Raw genomic sequence first — 21051 nt, forward strand, 5'->3', positions numbered from 1 at the left:
GCAGCCAATCTCTCATACATTAAGAACATAAATGCACATCTGAATCTTACATTTTGTTGCTAGGGCCGAATTTTTTATTATCTCAGAAGGGTGAAATTTAAATAGTAATGTCAATACCCCCCCCCCCCCCCAAACTACCATATACAGTACAACAACCATTACAGTAACTGCACAGAAGTTTCAAAGAATCCAGACACAAATACTTTAAGTCTAAAGGAGTTTTAATTGGAAAGTATTGCACCTACAAATCATTCCCAAGCAAACACTGGTTAGACGGAGCATCACTTGCTGTATCCAGTCCAGGTTTACAACATTGAGGGAGAAAAATTAGTTGTCAAGGCCAATCAACGCATGTACAAATATTACATGCCACAGCATATTTTTATACAAATAAAAGTGCATTAGTTTTCATATAACATATATTATATTATTTACACATGTTGCTCTTGCTTTCAATGAATGGCAGGGTGAAGAAAATACTGATGGAACATCATTATTACAACAGTGATGATTTCTGCCTTGAGAAAGCTGTAAATAATTTATACATCTGGTGTGTTACAACTTTGTTCCAGTTTCTATACACAATAGCGTCCCCATTTGAAGCTATCCTGAAATGCCACATTCCTTTCTAATTTGCATTAGCCCAAGTATATGTGAATTTAACTGTACCTTTGCTTGCCCTATTTATACCAAGCATTAAAGCCCCAGCTTCTGATTCCAGCACCATTTTCACATACTGCAATTAAAAAAAAAACACATGATAACCCTGAAACAGCAACAACACATGGAAAGGCTCTGGGTCAGCAGTTCCTAACCTTAGTTAGGTATAAAAAGGTTGGGAACCCCTGCTCTAGGTGATGCAATGAATCAACATGGACATGTACAACTAGTGGAGAATATCTAAGAGGTATTTCATGCCCATGTAAGGGCTACAATGATGTTTTTGGACCAGTTAGAGAAAACTGATTACAATATCAAACTTGATCTCTTTTACCATCATCTTTCATTCATTTCCCTGCTTTTATCAATTCAAATAATCCAACTGCAGATGTGCACATTAAGTATTTTGGAAAGGAGATAAACATTTGACTGTGATATCAAATTGGAAACGGTTATGAACAGCACCGCTGTCCTGTAACCAGGGGATGGAGATTCTGCCATTTTGTTTAGATTTATTCCCAACTTTATATTCTAATGCTAATAATTAAAATTATAACTTAAGAAGCTGACATTTATGAGCATTTGTTAATGTTTTCTTATGAAGGAGCATCACATGTACAAAGATGTAAGACAGTATGTCACTTCAAACAGTATTTCATTCAAATCTGTTCAGGGCTGTAATAAAGCTACAGGTCCAAAACAAAAAGTCCCTCTTGATATTACAGAATTTCAATTTGTCAATACATTTCTTCTCTGTGAATATCATTCCCCATAGGAGAACGTCTTCATCTGCATTTAACAGGTGCAGTAATATAAAGTATCAGGTACTATTAAATGTAAAATGGTAGTCCTGTATTAAAACACTGTCATAACAGTGACAGATAATATTAATAAGGATATCTTATCAATAGCTGTAGTGTTCGTACAGAGAGTTACGTCAATGGTTCTTGTCAGAGTGCACGTTCCAGACACTGCACTTGGTTCACTGCCAATGAGAGGGAGGTTGGCCTGATATTGATGGACGGACAATACCTTTAGGGACAGGCTTAGATCCAAACCAAGACATCTGCAAAGTATACAGAATAATGTTTAGGAAGCACATCAAGGACATTTGTTGGATGAATTATTCCATGCCAATGGCCATCTGATGCATGCATCTTTTAAGCTGTGTCTCTCACTCAAATGTAAAATAACACAAAAACTGATTTCAAAGTTGAAAGTAAACTTATTATCAAAGTACGTATGTGTCACCATATGCTATCTTGAAATTAATTTTCCTGCAGGCACTTACAGGAAAATAAAGAAATAGAAACATAGAAAACCTACAGCACAATACAGGCCCTTCAGCCCTCAAAGTTGTGCTGAACATAACCCTACCTCAGAAATTACTAGGCTTACCCATAGCCCTCTATTTTTATAAGCTCCATCTATCTATTCAAAAGTCTCTTAAAAGACCCTATCACCACCGTTGCTGGCAGCCCATTCCGCGCACTCACAACTCTCTGCATAAAAAACTTACCCCTGACATCTCCTCTGTACCTACTCCCCAGCACCTTAAACCTATGTCCTCTTGTGGCAACCATTTCAGCCCTGTGAAAAAGCCTCTGACTATCCACATGATCAATGCCTCTCATCATCTTATACTCCTTTATCAGGTCACTTCTCATCCTCTGTCGCTCCAAGGAGGAAAGGCCGAGTTCACTCAACCTGTTTTCATAAGGCATGCTCCCCAATCCAGGCAACACCCTTGTAAATCTCCTCTACAATAGAAATTATATAAAGCCATACATAACAAAGACCAACAAACAACCAATGTGCAAAGGAAGATAAACTGTGCAAATAATAAAAAATGTAAATAAATAATAGTGAGAATATGAGTTGTAGAGTCTTTGAAAATGAGTCTGTAGGTTGTGGAATCAGTTCAGAGTTGTTGTGAGTGAAGTTATCCAGGTGGGTTCAGGAGCCTGATGGTTGTAAGATAATAACTGTTCCTGAAGCTGCAGGTGTGGGACCTAAGGCTCCTGTACCTCCTTCCCGATGGCAACAGTGAGAAGAGAGCATGGCCTGGATAATGGGGGTCCTCGATGACAGATGCTGCTTTCTTGTGGTGCAGTCCTTGTAAATGTGTTCAATGGTGGGGAGTGCTTTTCCTGAGCTGCACAGGTGGAAATGATACTATGTTATTAGATGATGCCAGGATAGGCGTGTAGATAAGGAACAGAAGAAGACTAAGAATGAGTGGAAGAAAAGCCATTGCTGGTGAACCTCTAGCCACAATTGGTTGAATAAGAATCCAGTGAGTATACCTCACTAACACGAGGAAATCTGCAGATGCTGGAAATCCAAACACACACAAAATGCTGGTGGAACGCAGCAGGCCAGGCAGCATCTATAGGAAAAAGTCCAGTCGACGTTTCGGGCTGAGACCCTTCGTCCCAGAACGTCGACTGGACTTTTTCCTATAGATGCTGCCTGACCTGCTGCGTTCCACCAGCATTTTGTGTGTGTTGTTAGTATAACACCTAGTGAGGTAATGGACAGGATTATGTAGTCAACATTGTTAAAAACAGCTGACAGGTCAAGAATCACAAGAAGAACAGATGATCACATAGGCTGTCTTTAATGACTTTAATAAAAACATATTAGTTCAGTAGTTAAATTGAAAATCGGGATTTGTAGGAGGGAGATGGTTATAGTATTAGGGTGGGAGGGAGGTCATTTAAAATTGAGGTGAGCAGGTATTTCAGACGGAGGGTGGTACATCTCTGAAATTCTCTTCCCCAGAGGGTTGTTGAGGCTGGATCATTGGGGGTATTTTAAAAAAAGTAGACATATTTTTGAAACATCTGGGACCTGAGGGCTGTAGAGAATAGAAGAATAGTCCAAAGGGACTTGGGAGTTCTAGAGCAGGATCCTGTAAAGGTTACAATGCAGGTCGAGTCAGTAGTAAGACAAATAGGAGGACAACTGCAATGGTAGCATTCATTTTGAGAGGATTAGAATACAAGAGCAAAGATGTAATGCTGAGGCTTTATAAGGCATTGGTCAGACCGCACGACCAGTATTGTGAGCAGTTTTGGGCTCCTTATCTGAGAAAAGATGAGCTGGCATTGGAGAGGATCCAGAGAGGGTTCAGAAGAATGATTCCAAGAATGAAAGGGTTAATGTATGAGAAGCATTTGTTGGCTCTGGGCCTATACTTGCTGGAGTTCAGAAGAATGGGGAGGGGTGAAATCTCATTGAAATCTATCAAATATTGAAAGGCCTGGATGGAGTGGACGTGGAGAGGATGTTTCCTATAGTGGGTAAATCTAGTACAAGAGAGCAGAGCCTCAGACTATAGCAACGTCCATTTAGAATACATATGAAGAGGAATTTCTTTAGCCAGAGGGAGTGAATCTGTGGAATTTACTTCCATGGGCGGCTGTGGAAGCCAAGTCATTGAGTAGATTTAAAGTGGAGGTTAATAGGTTCTTGATTAATCAGGGTATCAAATGGTCTATGAGGATACAAGACATAGGGTAAGTCTCTGGAATTCTGCTCCCCCGGAGGCTTTTTGAGGCTGGATTATTTGGTGTGTCTAAAACACTAGATCTTGGAATTGTGGACTATAGGGATTAGAAGGGGATACAGGTTTTGGGGCTCATCATAAATGATCATCTTCAACAGCAGTGCAGGCTTGAGGGGCTGAGTGGCCTATTCCTGTTCCTTATTTTATTACGATCTTAATTGAAAAAGGATTCTAAGAAATGGTTCACATTTGAAAGGCTACAACAAATTCAACAACTGGAGAGGATAAGAAGCTTGGAACTGGGTGTAGTTTCCCAATGCAGGTGGGTCAATACCCATTCTTTTTTGAGAAGGGTAATGACACAAGATTTGTGGAGGAGCAACTGTATCCAAGGGAAAAGAATGGTTAACAGTACCAATTAACTTGGAGAACCAACAAAAGCAACAATGTTATACCTTGTATTCTAAAGATTCCTTTAACATGTTCTCCTCTTCACGTGTGAAGTTTAGTAGCACTGATACAGCTTTCACCAGTTGATAGGCCTGCAACAAAACACATAATATAATTTAATACTTTTTTCAGTTATCACACTGAAAACTAATACAGAACATAGAACAGGCTCTTCAGCCCACAATGTTGTGCCAAACTAATTAGTAATCAAATGCTCAACTAATCCCTTCTGCCTTAACTGTGTCCATTTCCTGCATATTCCTGACCCTACCTATATTTTTAATTTAGAGATATATCACATAACAGGCCTTTCTATTTTCCACCAGCAGGAAAGTACTGATGGATCAGCAAGGAAAACGCTAAAATAATTGCAGCAGTCACAATTCTGTGGAGTTCTTTGCCACAGACTGCTGTGGAGGCCGAGTCTTTATGTATATTTAAGGCAGAGATTGATAGATTCTTGATTGGTCAAGGATTGAAGGGGTACAGGGAGGAGGCAGGAGATTGGGGCTGAGAGGAAAATTGGATCAGTCATGATGAAATAGCAGAGCAGAGTTGATGGGCCAAATGGCTTAATTTTGCACAAAAAAAATTTAAATATAAGGTTTTAAAAGTTTATTCAAGATTCACTTTTTAATGCTTAAATAAATCTTCCCCAGACCTTTAAGTAGGAATTCATTAAAGTACTACATTGGGCTACAATGACCAGAGCAGTCAGTGTAGTTCCAGAAACATTTTGTCTCCACTATTGATCTTTCAACAAATCACTTGCCACTTGGCAAAGGAATTCCTGATCCATGTCACGTTATTGAATTTAGCCAACAAATTACAACACTCTTATGTCCAGTCTTTGATAGAACCCCCTAGATGTTTTTAGAGATTAGTATTATTTGTCACAAGTAATGATAGGCAGGTAGTCTAATAAGAACTAATAGAACTATGGACTCTATTTTTCAGTGTTACAGATTTTTATTCTGTGTTTTTTCGCCTGATCTTCTCAGTTTGTTTTGTGCTGGAGGAAGGATTTGGGGGTCGACGTGCCTGATCCGTTTCATTAGTTTCTTTGTACAGGAGGAGAGATTTGGGGGTCGATGTGCCTTATCTGTTTTGCTTGTTCCTTATGTGGGAGGAGGGATTTGGGGGTAGATGATCTGCTGCCTTCTTTTCTTTTCCTTTCTTGGTTTCACAGCTATCCAGAGAACTGGAGAACTTCAAGAGTTATATACTTTGATAATAAATTAACTTTTGAACATAGAATATAGTATGCAGCACAGTACAGGCCTTTGACCCACAATGCTGTGGCAACCAATACAAACCAATTCCACGATCTATTCAACCCTTCCTCTTACATAATCCACATCCCATCTGCCTAGCTAAGAGCCTCTTAAAGGCCTCTATTGTATCAGCCACACACACCCAGCAGTGAAATGCAGGCACTTAATGTTCTCTGTGTGGACCTTTGTCATCTCTCTTAAACTTTCCTCCACTCACCTTAAGTGGATGTCCTCTGGTATTGGCCATAGACACTCTGGGGAAAAATGCGCTGGCTTTGCCTCTCATAATCTTAAACACCTCTACAAATCGCCTAATGAATTTTGGGAGATTATGCTTATTCATTTACTTTATTTACTGATACAGTGTGATATAGGCCCTTCTGGCTCTTCGAGCTGTGCCACCCAGCAACAAAACTTAAATCATGAGACAATTTACTATGACCAATTAACCTACCCGGTACATCTTTGGACCATGGGAGGAAACTGGAGCAGTCAACTAAAACCATGCTGGAAATTAACTCTGAACTCCATAACTCCAGGAGCTGTAATAGCATCGTGCTAACCTCTACAGTATGTGGCGTCCCAGGAAAGTGTTTCCTAAACCTGACAGCTGCACACCCATAGGGAAGGGTTAGTGTGATGGGATTTATTGAAAACAAAAGCGTCGGCATGCCAGAACTGGATAAGCCTTTCTGAAAGCTTTACTTCCAGTTCCTGTATTAATACTACAGAATCTCAAGTCCAAATCTCACATACACTATATGAGTTTAAATACCAAACCATGGCTGGGCTTCCTCTCTGATTAATTAAATTACAATCACCAATCTATACTTTAATTTCTCTCAACAGACTCTAGTAATACATTTCCACTGATCAACTTTAAACTAATGAGTTATTATTAACTTACCTCTGATTCTCGTACAGACATGAACTTGAGGAGGACATGTTTAAGATAATCAAAATTTATCTCCCTGGAGTCATTCAGGTCAGAATTGTTTACAACTGTGGAGGAATTACTAACAGTGGTTGGTGGCTCGAAGCAGGATCTCTCTCGGACTTCAGTGGGCTCCATTTCTGGTTTCATTTTCTTTAATTGAAAAGATTTAGAATGCATTAATCAAATGCTACAAGCAAAACCAAATCAAAATTTGTTTGGCAGAAGCATACCCCACCAGCCAGGTCATGTCCTCTTCTCATTACTACCATCAGAGAAGAGGTACAGGAGCCTGAAGACACACACTCAACATTTTAGGAACAGCTTCTTCCTGTACACCATCAGATTTCTGAATGATACTGAACCAACCCATGAACACTACCTCACTATTTTTGCTCTTTTTCTGCACTACTTAGTTAATTTTTAGATATATTTCTTATTGTAATTTATAGTATATTTTATGTACTCCTGCTGCAAAGATAAATCTCATAACATATGTCAGTGATATTAAACCTGACTGTGATTTGTTTTGGAATTTCTAACAGGAAACCTATTATACAAATAGAAACTTTGTCTGTCTGATGTGAACTGTACTATCTCAAGGAACATACCCCAGAGAACATATCTGTACTGAAGAACAGTCAAAGCCCAGTGATTCTCAAAGCTACACAACGTTACAGCTGAATAGTCTAAATCTGCACCTTATTCACACAGAAAACATTCTCTACATAAAAGTCAAAGCAGTCCCTGAGTGAATACAATTCTTTTTTAAACTTATGAAGATAATCTCCAGGGTGAAATATGCTGGAGTTACTGTCCACTCTTGCATTTCTATTTTTTTTTTGCATGTTAAAGATAAATATGGTAAGATGCCTCATTCATACAGAATGAAGAGACCCATTCAACCCACTGAACTCTCGCTGATATAAATTTCATCTGCAATAATCCCAGATTACCATCAAATCCTCTTAGATTCTACTAACTGCCTGCTTACTTGGGGCAATTTACAACATTCAATAACCTGGATGTCTCTGGGATGTGGGTCACAGAACAGTGCAACACATGAATGTTGCCTTCAGCTCATGAGTCTGTGTCAAGTATGATGCCAAATTAAACTAATTCCTTTGTCTGAATATTAAACCCTAAGACATTGGAGCAGAATTAGACCATTCAAGTCTGCTCCACCATTCCATCATGGCTGATTTATTATCCCTCTCAACCCCATTTCCCTGCCTTCTCCCTGTAGCCTTTGACTAATCAAACATAGCTGCACTCAATCGCTTTAAACAGACCCAATGACTTGGCCTCCACATGTTTGTGGCAATGAATTACACAGATTCACCCCCCTCTTGCTGGAAAAATTCCTCTTCACCTCAGTTATAAATGGACCTACCTCTATTCTGACACTGTGCCCTCTGGTCATTATAGGAAACACCCTCTCCACATCTAGTTTTAAACATAAGCCATATTGTTCACGTGCATATCAAAAATCCAGTGTAATGCACTGTTTGTGTCAATGACTAATACACAGTTCGAGATGTGCTGGAGGCAGCTCCCAAGTCTGATCATGCTTCTGGCGCCAACAAAGCATGTTCTAACTCGTCCATCTTTGGAATGCAGGAAGAAAATGGAGCACCCAGAGGAAACCCACGTGGTCATGGGGAGAGTGTACAAACTCTTTACAGACTACAGCAGGATTGAACCCTAACCTTACAGCTGGCGCTGTAACAGCATTAAACTAACCGCTTAGCTACCCAGCCTCCCTGTGGGTAGAAAACCACAAAATTCACTTTGCCAATCCAAACACATTATTCGATTGCTTAAATACACATGAAAACAAAGTGGGTTAGTTCCAGTTCAAAGTGGAAGAGCCTCACTAGTTTCAATGTGCACCACACGTGCAAGGGTTTACGAGGAGTAAAAACACAGGAATTTGAATGGGTTATCAATCACCTAGATAAGTTCCCTCAAATTGTACTATTACTTCCATGGAATCTGGGTCATGCAAAGTATTAGAAAATTATCCTGGGAACAATTCACTAGGTGACATTATTTTAGTATTAGGTTACACGTTATGCCATGGGTGTCGAGAGACCTGCTGGCTAATGGCATCTGCCGTACTTTACGCATGTGCAAATATTGATGTCATTTTTCTGACCCACTTTTTGAAATGATCCCCAAAAATAAACTAAAATCTAATTAATATGTCTTTAAAGGTTAGTTTCATACAGGAGCCTTACCAGTTCCTTCTGCAGAGTCTTTTTCAGTTCTGCTAGTCTCTGGAGCAGCTGTTTAATTGTCTTTGAGAGAGGAAAAGAAGTAAAATATAAAATCCACAGCGATGTTATGCTTTATTTAATAAAACAATCCTGATTTAAATTTTATCCAGGTTATGGATACTCAAATGTTCCCATTTTCTTGGATCAATCATAAATGGACTATGAGACCATAGACATAGAAACAGAATAGGATTCTGGACCCACAGAGTCTGCTCCGCCATTCTATCATGGCTGATTTATTATCCCTCTCAACCCCATTCTCCTGCCTTCTCCCTGTAACCTTTGATGCCCTTACTAATCAAGAACCTATCAACCTCCGCTTTAAATATACCCATTGACAGCTCCACAGCTGTCTGTGGCAATGAATTCCAAAGATTCACCACCCTCTGGCTAAAGGAACTCCCCCTCATCTCTGATATAAAGGGATATGCTTCTATTCTGAGGCTGTGACCTTTGGTCCTAGTCTTTCCCACTATTGGATACATTCTCTCCACATCCACACTATCTAGGGCCTTTCAATATTTGTTAAGTTTCAATGAGATTCCCCCACCCCCACCCCCCATTCTTCTAAACTCCAGAAGTTTAAATGCTCTACTTAACCCTTGCATTTCCATGATCATTCTCATGAACTTCCTCTGGGGCTTTTGAATGATTATGAGAGAATAAATGGGACCATCACACCTTAACACAGCAAAGGAGGTTCCGCATCATTGTTCAGATTCACATTAGTCTATTGTCTATTCACACCAGTTGTAATGAAATTCCTTGTTCACATGAAGTTAGCAAAGTAAGTAGTGTACACAGTAGTAATAAATACAACAGTGACTGCATAGCAGCAGAATGGTTCAACAATTGTAGTGAAATCTGAAATAGTGCAAAAAGAAACCGTTACAATAATGGAATAAACCATAAACCATGTGAGATAAAATTAACAGTCCAAGAAGGTGGCAGCATCACTGAGAAGGGGTGTGAAAGAGGTGGTTGGGTCTGAAGTCTTATAGTAGTGGGAAGAAGCAGTCCTTCAGTCTGTCCAGGCTTTAAAGCTCCCAGAAGGTACGAAAGGAAATGCCAGGGTGGCAGGCATCCTTTACAATGTTATTAGTCTTCCTTAAGCAATGCACTTTGAAGACAGATCGGATGGAAGGAAGTGAAGGTGTAATGAATCAAATGGTGCTGGGGTTCCGTCATTCCCAGCAAGTCCCAGATATACACAGACCCAAATGTAATTCCAGGACTTAGTACGTGACAGAAGTGATCACATCCATCAGTCTGCTCTGTCGGCATTTGTAGGCTTAAAAGCCCACTCATTTCATTAGCGACAAGGAGAAGGGATTCTTAAAACATATTTTACTTTAATATGTAAAAAACAATTTCGGATTCAGATTTATTTATCACAACTACATCGAAACAGACAGTGAAGTGGATCACTTGCGTTAACATCCAACACACATAAGGATGTGCTGGGGGCAGCCCACAAGTGTTGCCGCACATTCTGGCACCAACATAGCATGCACACAACAGTCAAAAGAACAACAGAAGCAGGCTCACAATCAATGAAAAGATTGTTGTTTTAATTAATAATTTATATTTTAAGAGTTCTCCTAATAATCTGCCGCACCAGTTTAATTAATTACAAATGGAATCTAACATAAAGATAAGGAAATTATGCTTCAGTACTGTAGGCCATTGATGGGCCTTCATCTAGAGTACTCAAGTAGGATCAGAATCAGGTTTAATATCACCAGCATACAGTTGCAAGAAAAGGTTTCTGAATGCTTTGCAATAAATACTCATAAAATGTAGTCTGATCTTCATCTAAGTCACTATAATAAACAAACACAATCTGCCTAAACTAATTAATAATACACAATTGTACTTCTTCTTGTTAAGACTGAGTACACCATTTAGACAATCATAGTCTAGGTTCAAAAAGTATGTGGACCTCTGGAGTAAAGCCTTCTACAAAAGCTATTTAGAGTCACGTGTTCCAATCAATGAGATGAAACTGGAAGAGTGGGGGCGTAGAGATGCCCTGTCCTATAAAAAAGGCACACAAAGTCAAGTTACTGACAGAGTCTGCTCTTCTCAAGAAAAACCTCTTTATGTGCACCATGCCTCAATCAAAACAGCTTTCAGAGGACCTTAGAAGAATTGTAGAGATGTATGAACCTGGAGAAGTCTACAAAGGCACTTCTAAAGACCTGAGTGTTCATCAATCCATAGTAAGAGAAATTGTCTACAAATGGAGAATATTCAGAACCTTTGCTACTCTCCCTAAGAGTGGGCATACTGCAAAGATCACACCAAAAGCACAACATGCAATGCTGAAGAAGGTGAAAAAGATCCAAAAGTTAACAGCAAAAGACCTACAGAAATCTCTAGAATTTGCTAAAGTCTCTGTTCATGTGTTCCAATAAGAAAAATACCAAACAAGAATGGTGTTCATGAAAGGACACCACAGAGGAAACCATTGCTCTCCAAAAAAATCTCAGTTTGCAAAAGACCACCTAGATGTTCCACAAAATTTTTGGGACAATGTTCTGTGGACAGATAAGACAAAAGTTGAACTATCTGGCAAAAATATACACCGCTATGTTTGGATATACAAGGGTACTGCACACCAACACCAAAACCCAATTCCAACTTTGAAGTATGATGGAAGGAGCTTCATAGTTTGGGGCTGCTTTGCTGCCTCAGGGTCTGGACAGCTTGCAATCATTGAGGGAACAATGAATTCAAAATTGTATCAGGACATATTACAGGAGAATGTCAGGGTAGCAGTTTGTCACCTAAAGTTTAATAGAACTTGGATGATGTAACAAGACAATGATCCAAAACACAAGAGTAAATCAGCAACAGAATGGTTTAAAAAGAAGAAAATTAATGCTTTGGAATGGCCAAGTCAGATTCCAGATGTTAACCCAATTGAGATGCTGTGACATGAACTGAAGAGGGCTGTTTATGCAAAGTATCCCAGAAATATTGATGAGCTGAAACAGTTTTGTATGGAGGAATGGCTTAAAATTCTTCCTTGCCATTGGCAAGTCTGATCAGCAGCTACAGGAAACATTTGGTGGAGGTTATTGCTGCTAAAGGAGATTCTACCAGTTATTAAATACAAGAGTTCACATACTTTCCCAGCCTGAACTGTGAAGGATTAAACAATGTGTTCAATAAAAACTTGAAAAGTACAATTTGTGTGTTATTAGCTTAGGCAGATTATTCTGACTTAGATGAAGATCCGACCACATTTTATGAGTAATTAATACAGAAAACCAGGTAATTGCAAAAAGCTCACAAACATTTTCTTGCAAACGTGTGTTGTGAAATTTGTTGTTTTGTGGTATCAGTATATTGCAATATATTGAAATAAAAAAGCCACAAATTACAAAAGGTATATATAATTTTAAAAATTACTATATGCAAAAAAAGAGAAAATATATATTGAGGTAGTATTCATGGATTAATTGTCCATTCAGAAATCTGACTGCAGAGGGGAAGAAGCTGTTTTTGAAACATTGAGGTGTGTCTTCAGGCTCCTGTTAACTCCTCCATGATGGTAGCAATGAGAAGAGGGCATGTCCCAGGTGGTGGATGCCACCTTTTTGAGGCATCACCTTTTGAAGGTGTCCTCAATGCTCAGAAGGCTAATATCTATGATGAAGCTGGCTGAGTTTACGACTTTTTGAAGCTTTATCTGATCCTGTGCAGTGGGCCCTTCCATACCAGACAGTGATTCAACCTGTTAGAATGTTCTCCATGGTACATTTGTAGAAATTTATGAGAGTTTTTGGCGACAAACCAAGTCTTCTCAAACTCCTAATGAAATATAGTCGCTGTCATTTTTTTGGTAATTGTATCAATATGTTGGGCCCAGGATAGATCAACTTGCACAACCCTAATCACATCACCACTTTGCACTACAATGGACTTCTATTTTTGTGTTAGTTGTGTTCTTCCTTACATATTCTATCAATTACAGTTTTGTTGTGAATAGTGTATCTCTGATATTTATTGCACCTGTGCATACACGTTCTCTCTTCGCCTTCATGATGACATTACCACCCCTTAAAAGTGATAATACTGTCAGCTCTATCCACAAACAAAAAAAAAATCAGAAGTGGTGTTTTTTTTGATCTGTTAGCGACTTTTGTAAATTACTTGGACTGGTGCCACCCATTCGCAGAAAAAGCTTCTCATCCACCCTGTTCTGCACCCACATAAAATCTTGTATCAGGTTTCCTCTTGAGTCATTTCAAACCCGTCACTGAAGTATGACACCGATAAAGGCCTCTACCAGAGCTTCCTTTGCAATGACATGATACTCAGTTGCAAGAAAAATAGATGCAAATGTTCAGAAGATGTCGTCTTACACATTTGGTATTATATAACTTGGTCTGGTTGATAGGGGCAGACTGGTTGTGGTTTGATCGCCTGATGAAATACCAGCCAATTAGCGCAGAACACAGAACAGTGCAGCACGGTACAGGCCTTTCAGCCTATGATATTGTACCAACATCTAAATATATTCCAAGATCAAACTAACCCTTTCCTCCTGCATAGCATTCTAGTTTTGGTCTATTTAGAAGAAAGGGCTTTCAAAGCAAGCTACTGTAAGACCATAAGACACAGGAGCAGAATTGGGCCATTCGGCCCATCGAGTCTACTCCACCATTCCATCATGGCTGATTTATTATTCCTCTCAACTCCATTCTCCTGCCTTCTCGTATCCTTAGATGCCCTTACTAATAAAGAATTTATCAAATATACCCAATAATTGAGCCTCCACAACTATCTGTGGCAATGAATTTTACAGAATCACCACCCTCTGACTACAGAAATTCCTCCTAATTTCTATGCTGAAGGGATGCCTGTCTACTCTGAGGCTGTGTCCTCTGCTCCTAAACTCCCCCAATATAGGAAGCATTTCCACTCTAGACCTCCCAATATTCAAGAGTCACAGAAAAGTACAGCACAGAAACAGGCCCTTTGACTCACAAGTCCATGCTGAACCATTTAAGCTGCCTACTCCCATCGACCTGCATTAGGAACATAGCCCTCCATACCCCTCCTATTCACGTACTTATCCAAACTTCTCTTAAATGTGAAAATTGAGCTCCCATACACTTTTGTGCTGGCAGCTTGAACCACACTCTCATTCTGAATGAAGAAGTTTTAACTTTTCACCCTTAACCCACAACCTATGGTTGTGGTCCCACCCAACCTCAGCAGAAAAAGCCTTCTTGCATTTACTCAATCTAAACACTTCATAATTTTGTGTACCTCTATCAAATTTCCCCTTAATCTTCTGCATTCCAAGGATTAAAATCCTAATCTATTCAATCTTTCCTTATAGCTAGGTCCTTCAGTCCTAGGTCTCAATGAGATTCCCCCACCCCTCTTCCATCTAAACTCCAGCGAGTACAAGCCCAGTACAATCAAATGCTCCTCATATGTTAAACCTTTCATTCTCATGTGTATAGTGCTTAGGAAAATAGAGGGTTATGCGATAAGGAAATTCTAGGCGGTTTCTAGAGTAGGTTACATGGTCAGCACAACATTGTGGGCCGAAGGGCCTGTAGTATGCTGTAGATTTCTATGTTCTAAGTTCATAAACCTCCTTTGGACCCTCTCCAATGCCAGAACATCCCTTCTTAGATATTGTGTCTTGTAATCCTTCTCCAGAGGATTGGAGGGAGGCAAATATTGTCCCCTTGTTCAAAAAAGGTAGTAGGGATAGTCCGGGTAATTATAGACTAGTGAGCCTTACGTCTGTGGTGGGAAAGCTGTTGGCTAAGATTCTTAGAGATAGGATCTATGGGCATTTAGAGAATCATGGTCTGATCAGGGACAGTCAGCATGGTTTTGTGATGGGCAGATCATGCCTAATAAGCCTTACATGAGTTCTTCGAGGAGGTGACCAGGCATATAGATGAGGGTAGTGCAGTGGATGTAATCTACATGGATTTTAGTAAGGCATTTGACAAGATTCCACACGGTAGGCTTATTCAGAAAATCAGAAGGCATGGGATCCAGGGAAGTTTGGCCAGGTGGATTCAGAATTGGCTTGCCTGCAGAAAGCAGAGGGTCGTGGTGGAGGAAGTACATTTGGATTGGAGGGTTGTGACTAGTGGTGTCCCGCAAGGATAGCTTCTGGGACCCCTACTTCTCGTGATTTTTATTAACGACCTGGATGTGGGGGTAGAAGGGTGGGTTGGCAAGTTTGCAGATGACACAAAGGTTGGTGGTGTTGTAGATAGTGTAGAGGATTGTCGAAGATTGCAGAGAGACATTGATAGGACGCAGAAGTGGGCTGATAAGTGGCAGATGGAGTTCCACCCAGAGAAGTGTGAGGTGGTACACTTTGGAAGGACAAACTCCAAGGCAGAGTACCAAATAAATAGCAGGATACTTGGTAGTGTGGAGGAGCAGAGGGATCTGGGTGTACATGTCCACAGATCCCTGAAAGTTGCCTCACAGGTAGATAGGGTAGTTAAGAAAGCTTATGGGGTGTTAGCTTTCATAAGTCGAGGGATAGATTTTAAGAGTCACAAGGTAATGATGCGACTCTATAAAACCTGGTTAGGCCACACTTGGAGTACTGTGTCCAGTTCTGGTCACCTCACTATAGGAAGGATGTGGAGGCATTGGAAAGGGTACAGAGGAGATTTACCAGGATGCTGCCTGGTTTAGAGAGTATGCATTATGATCAGAGATTAAGGGAGCTAGGGCTTTACTCTTTGGAGAGGAGGAGGATGAGAGGAGACACGATAGAGGTATACAAGATATTAAGAGGAATAGATAGAGTGGACAGCCAGCGCCTCTTCCCCAGGGCACCACTGCTCAATACAAGAGGACATGGCTTTAAGGTAAGGGTGAGAAGTTCAAGGAGGATATTAGAGGAAGGTTTTTTACTCAGAGAGTGGTTGGTGCGTGGAATGCACTGCCTGAGTCAGTGGTGGAGGCAGATACACTAGTGAAATGTAAGAGACTACTAGACAGGTATATGGAGGAATTTAAGGTGGGGGGGTTATATGGGAGGCAGGGTTTAAGGGTTGGCACAACATTGTAGGCGGAAGGGCCTGTACTGTGCTGTACTATTCTATGTTCTATGTAATTGATCACTCTTTTCAATACAATAATGCTGATATTTTTGAAGATAGCTAACTCTATATCTGTTAGTAGTCCGACCTGGCTCAGTGCACACCTCTTTAACTTTCTGATTCATGCTTCAATAACCGTCCCCACTGGCTTAAGCAGAGAAAAAACTCAAACTGGCATTTCCAGCACAGTACTGAGGGAGTGTTGCTCCATCAAAAGTGCACTTTCATGTACAGTATGAAAACAAAGCCTCGTCTACTCTCTCAGATACAAGATCATAAAGTACCAACTACTTGGATGACAACAAAGATTTTGCTTCCTGAATACTTTTGGGTCTATCTTATGGATTTTGGGCTAATGATCATGAAAATCACCATGAAATTTCCCTATCACACTAATTTTTTGAAATCATCTATATTTGTCATTTCAATTCATAATTCAAGTCAGAATAACTGATGCCAAGATTAAGGAAGGCATTTTTATTGGTCCACAAATCAAACAGGTCAATAATGACAGAGAATTCAAAGAGCTTCTAGTGAGACCAAAGAAAATTGCATAGGGGGACTTCCGGTAAGATGGCGATTGTTTAGCTGCTCCGAACTTTTGTCCCGTTACTGTCGCTACCTTTGCACTAAATGTCTCCATTTTTTAAACCTTAGTTAGGAATTATTTCGGTATCTCTTACTTGCCTGTGAATATATTTAACTTACAATGTCTAGCAAGAGTTCTAAATCCGGGAGAAAAGAAGCCATGACCGCGTCGGACGAAACGATGGTTGCGCTGGGAAAGCTGCGAGACGAAATCTTAAAGGAATTTAAAACCGCTTTCAAACAGTTAGAAGATAAACTGGATCGGATCAACGATAAAGTGGACAAACATGCTGAACACTTATCTCGCATCGATTCGACTTCTGAAGATTTAGAAAGTCGTGTTCGATACTTGGAGACTCTCTGTTCCAGCTTAGAGGAAAAGTCTAATAAACTTCTTTCCAAAATGGTGGATCTCGAAAACCGTAGCAGACGCTGCAACATCAGAATTCTGGGATTACCAGAGGCGACTGAAAAGGGACCAACCGTGAAGTTTTTCGTCGAGTTTCTCTGTGAGTTATTCGGGAAAGACTTGCTTCCGAAGCTGCCCGAGCTCGAACGGGCACACAGAGTTTACGTTCCCCCCGGAATTCTGGGTTCCCGTCCGCAACCAGTAATCCTGTGTTTCCATCAATACCAGGTAAAACACAGTCTGATTGTGGAGGCACGTCGCAGAGGCTCTTTTTCTTTCCAGGATACAACCATTCGCTTTGTGGAAGATTTTGCACCCCAGACCTTAAAGATGCGCGCTGAGTTTAAAGGCGCAATGAAAGTGCTTTTTGATCGTGGTTTCAAACCTTCACTTCGCAATCCTGCTGATCTACGAATCAAGCTTAATACCGGAAAATACAAGTGGTTCAGGTCGGTGAAGGAAGCTGAAGCGTTTGTGACAAGTCTTCCGGCTATCCAGTCATCTTCAGAATCTGATCGGACCTCCTAAAATGGTGGATAAGTACTCCTCGCAGTAAAATTACTTTTTCTGGACTCAGACTTCACTTGAATCACTCAGACATTATTCATTGAAACTCTAAGGGCTGTTGACAATCTCTCCCGGGATTTGGTGTGTGTGTAACCTATCTTTATTCTTGTATAACTTTACCTACAGAGTTCTACAACTAATTCTAACTTGTTTTGGAGGTTCGAAGTCTTTAGTGAAGGCCTCCCTGTTTGTCGGTTCACAGTTCAACTGCTGATTTATTTTTCCTTTGCTTTAAATATTTATTTATTTTATCTTTTTCTTTTCTTCACCCCTTTTTTCTAATCTCTGAATTTTTCTCTCCCTTCTCTGTAAATGGTTGATAAATACTCATCTTGAATTTATAATTTTCCCCTTCCCCTTCTTTTCTCTTTTTCCTTCTTACCTTTTTTTTCCCTTTCTCTTACTTTATTCTTCTATAATTTTTCACGAGTAGGTTAGTTTTGGTTTTCTTCCAATTTTCTCTGTATTAAGTTGTATATTTCTGCAGAAGGTGTTCTAATCTGTAGTTATGTTTTCTAGTGCATAAACTAGTTATTATTTGCTATAGTATTTATACGGAACTGTTGTTAATGACACAGATCTGGAAGTTGTATTTGGGTTAATTTTTTTGGTAGAGCTAGCTACTTGTTTTGGTAGCCGTCTAGTTTTGGGTTGTGCGGGTGGGGTGGATTTTCCAGTTCCAACATCTCTTTATTGCTTAGGACATGTTTATATTTTGATCTTACGAATCTATGTTTACATCTCTGCTCCCAGACTGCTATTGTACTGCTTGATTTTTTATATGCCTGCTGCCTTTTATGCATTTGTAATTGATAATGGCTAGTGCACTTAAATTCGTGAGCTGGAATGTAAAGGGACTGAACCACCCTGTTAAAAGGAGGAAGGTATTCGCACATATTAAACAACTCAAAGCTGACATTGCTTTCCTCCAAGAAACTCATATTCGTTGTTTTGATAACTCCCGGCTTCTGTCAAAGTGGGCGGGTCAGCATTTTCATTCATCCTTTGCCGCTAAAGCCAGGGGAGTTTCCATTCTTATTAACTCAAATATTCCTTTTGAACTCCATAATAAAATATCTGATACAAATGGCCGTTTTATTATTGTTTCTGGTAAACTATATAACACTAAAGTTGCACTAGCAAACCTGTATGCCCCCAACTTTGATGATGTTAACTTTTTTGAATGGTTTTTTTCCTCACTACCAGACTTAAACTCATACTCTCTTATATTGGGTGGTGACTTCAACTTTTGGTTGGATCCTAAACTGGACCGATCATCCTCTGTTACCAGATCACCTACTAAATCTGCCTTAGCTATTCAATCGTTTCTCTCTAATTTTGGTATCTCTGATATATGGCGTTTCCTCCATCCTACGGAGAGAGATTATTCTTTTTTCTCACATGTTCACCATACCTTCACTAGAATTGACTATTTCTTACTCGATAACCAACTTATCCCATTTGCCCACTCTTGTGACTATCAGAGTATACTGATCTCTGACCATGCCCCAATTACCCTCTCTCTGAACTTTCCTGGTCTCCCTCAGAGGAACAAACACTGGCGGTTCGATTCAACTTTACTATCGGATGATGATTTCGTAAAATTTATTAAGGACCAGATAACCTTTTATTTTAACACTAATACATCACCTGAAGTGCCATCCCAGATTGTCTGGGATGCCATGAAAGCATATCTGAGGGGTCAAATAATCTCTTACACAGCAAATCTCAATAGAAGATCCCGTGCAGATCGAGCAGACCTCATTAACCAGATTAAAGATTTGGATCAAATATATGCCCAAACTAAGAACCCTGAATTATACAAGAAGCGTGTTGAACTCCAAACTAAATTAAACCTTCTGTCCACTCAACCTGTCGAACGCCAACTTCTCGAAAGCAAGAGCCGCTTTTACATTCATGGGGATAAGTCTGGTAAATTCCTAGCCAATCAGCTGAGGCGTTCCAAAGCCAAACAACATATTACAAAGATCCGGAAGGAGAATGGAGACTTTACATCGGATCATTTAGAAATTGGTGACGCATTTTAAAAATTTTATTCCCGGCTTTATTCCTCTGAATCCCTGAATGACAATATCTCTGTGGATCAATTTTTACAGAATCTGAATATCCCCTCACTTTCATCTGATTTCAAAGCCAAACTCAATGCGCCTATATCACCAGAAGAAATATCTTTTGCAATTTCTGCACTGTCCTCAGGGAAATCTCCTGGACCTGATGGGTTCCCTGTGGAATTTTATAAATCATTCTCCTCACTTCTTTCTCCTCAGTTACTTTCAGTATTATCTGACTCATTTAATTACGGCAAATTGCCACCCTCTTTCAATGAGGCATCTATTATTCTTCTTTTAAAAAAGGGCAAAGACCCAACACAGTGTTCCTCGTACAGGCCGATCTCTCTGCTCAATGTTGATGTAAAGATCTTAGCTAAAGTGTTGGCTCATAGATTAGAAACCGTTATTCCCTCCATTATCTCTGATGACCAAACAGGCTTTATTAAAAACCGTCTCCCTTTTTTTAAACATTCGGCGTCTATTTAATATTTTATACTCAGTTCCAACTGGGATTCCTGAATGTGTTATCTCCCTTGATGCGGAGAAAGCATTTGACCGTATAGAGTGGAACTACCTTTTTGCAGTCTTAGAAAAATTTGACCTCGGCCAAAGTTTCATCTCTTGGATCCAATTGCTGTACCTGTGTCCTACTGCTTCTGTTCTAACTAATTTTCAGAAATCCCAAGTATTTAATCTCAAACGTGGCACCCATCAGGGATGCCCCTTAAGTCCCTTTCTCTTTGATTTGGCTATAGAACCTCTGGCGATAGCATTTCGAAATTGTCCTGAATTGACCGGGATTTGGAGAGGGGGTGTTGAGCATAAAGTTTCTCTCTATGCTGATGACTTATTACTCTTTCTCTCAAATCCGTCTACATCCTTACCTCTAATGTTTTCACTTCTTGACCAGTTTAGCCAGATCTCTGGCTATAAACTCAACTTACATAAGAGTGAACTTTTCCCAATTAATAAAGAAACACAAGAACTAATATTTCGTGATCTCCCTTTTAAAGTAGTCCATAATCAATTTACTTATCTTGGAATTACAGCCACAAGGAAGTTTAAAGATCTCTTTCGTGAAAACTTTGTCAATCTTTCATATGCTATAAAACAGAGTCTGGTACAATGGTCACCTCTATCTATGACCTTGGTAGGTCGTATTAATGTTGTTAAAATGTATGTTCTTCCCAAATTTTTATACTTA

General features: G+C 39.8%; 1 protein-coding gene across 3 annotated transcripts in view; it reads right to left on the minus strand.

Moving 5' to 3' along the window:
- Positions 1 to 203: 203 nt before the first annotated feature.
- golga1 (golgin A1) overlaps positions 204 to 21051 on the minus strand; it is an 86971-nt gene continuing 66123 nt past the window's right edge. For all 3 annotated transcript variants that reach the window (XM_073052593.1, XM_073052594.1, XM_073052595.1), the window contains 4 exons: positions 9070 to 9129; positions 6803 to 6982; positions 4627 to 4713; positions 204 to 1726 (listed from right to left, as the gene is read on the minus strand). In XM_073052593.1, coding sequence (XP_072908694.1) covers positions 1643 to 1726; positions 4627 to 4713; positions 6803 to 6982; positions 9070 to 9129 — 411 coding nt within the window. In that variant the 3' untranslated portion in view covers positions 204 to 1642. The remainder of the gene's footprint in view (positions 1727 to 4626; positions 4714 to 6802; positions 6983 to 9069; positions 9130 to 21051) is intronic.

This window comes from Hemitrygon akajei, chromosome 7 (assembly GCF_048418815.1).
Source record: "Hemitrygon akajei chromosome 7, sHemAka1.3, whole genome shotgun sequence".
In the NCBI taxonomy this organism is placed as follows: Eukaryota; Metazoa; Chordata; class Chondrichthyes; order Myliobatiformes; family Dasyatidae; genus Hemitrygon; species Hemitrygon akajei.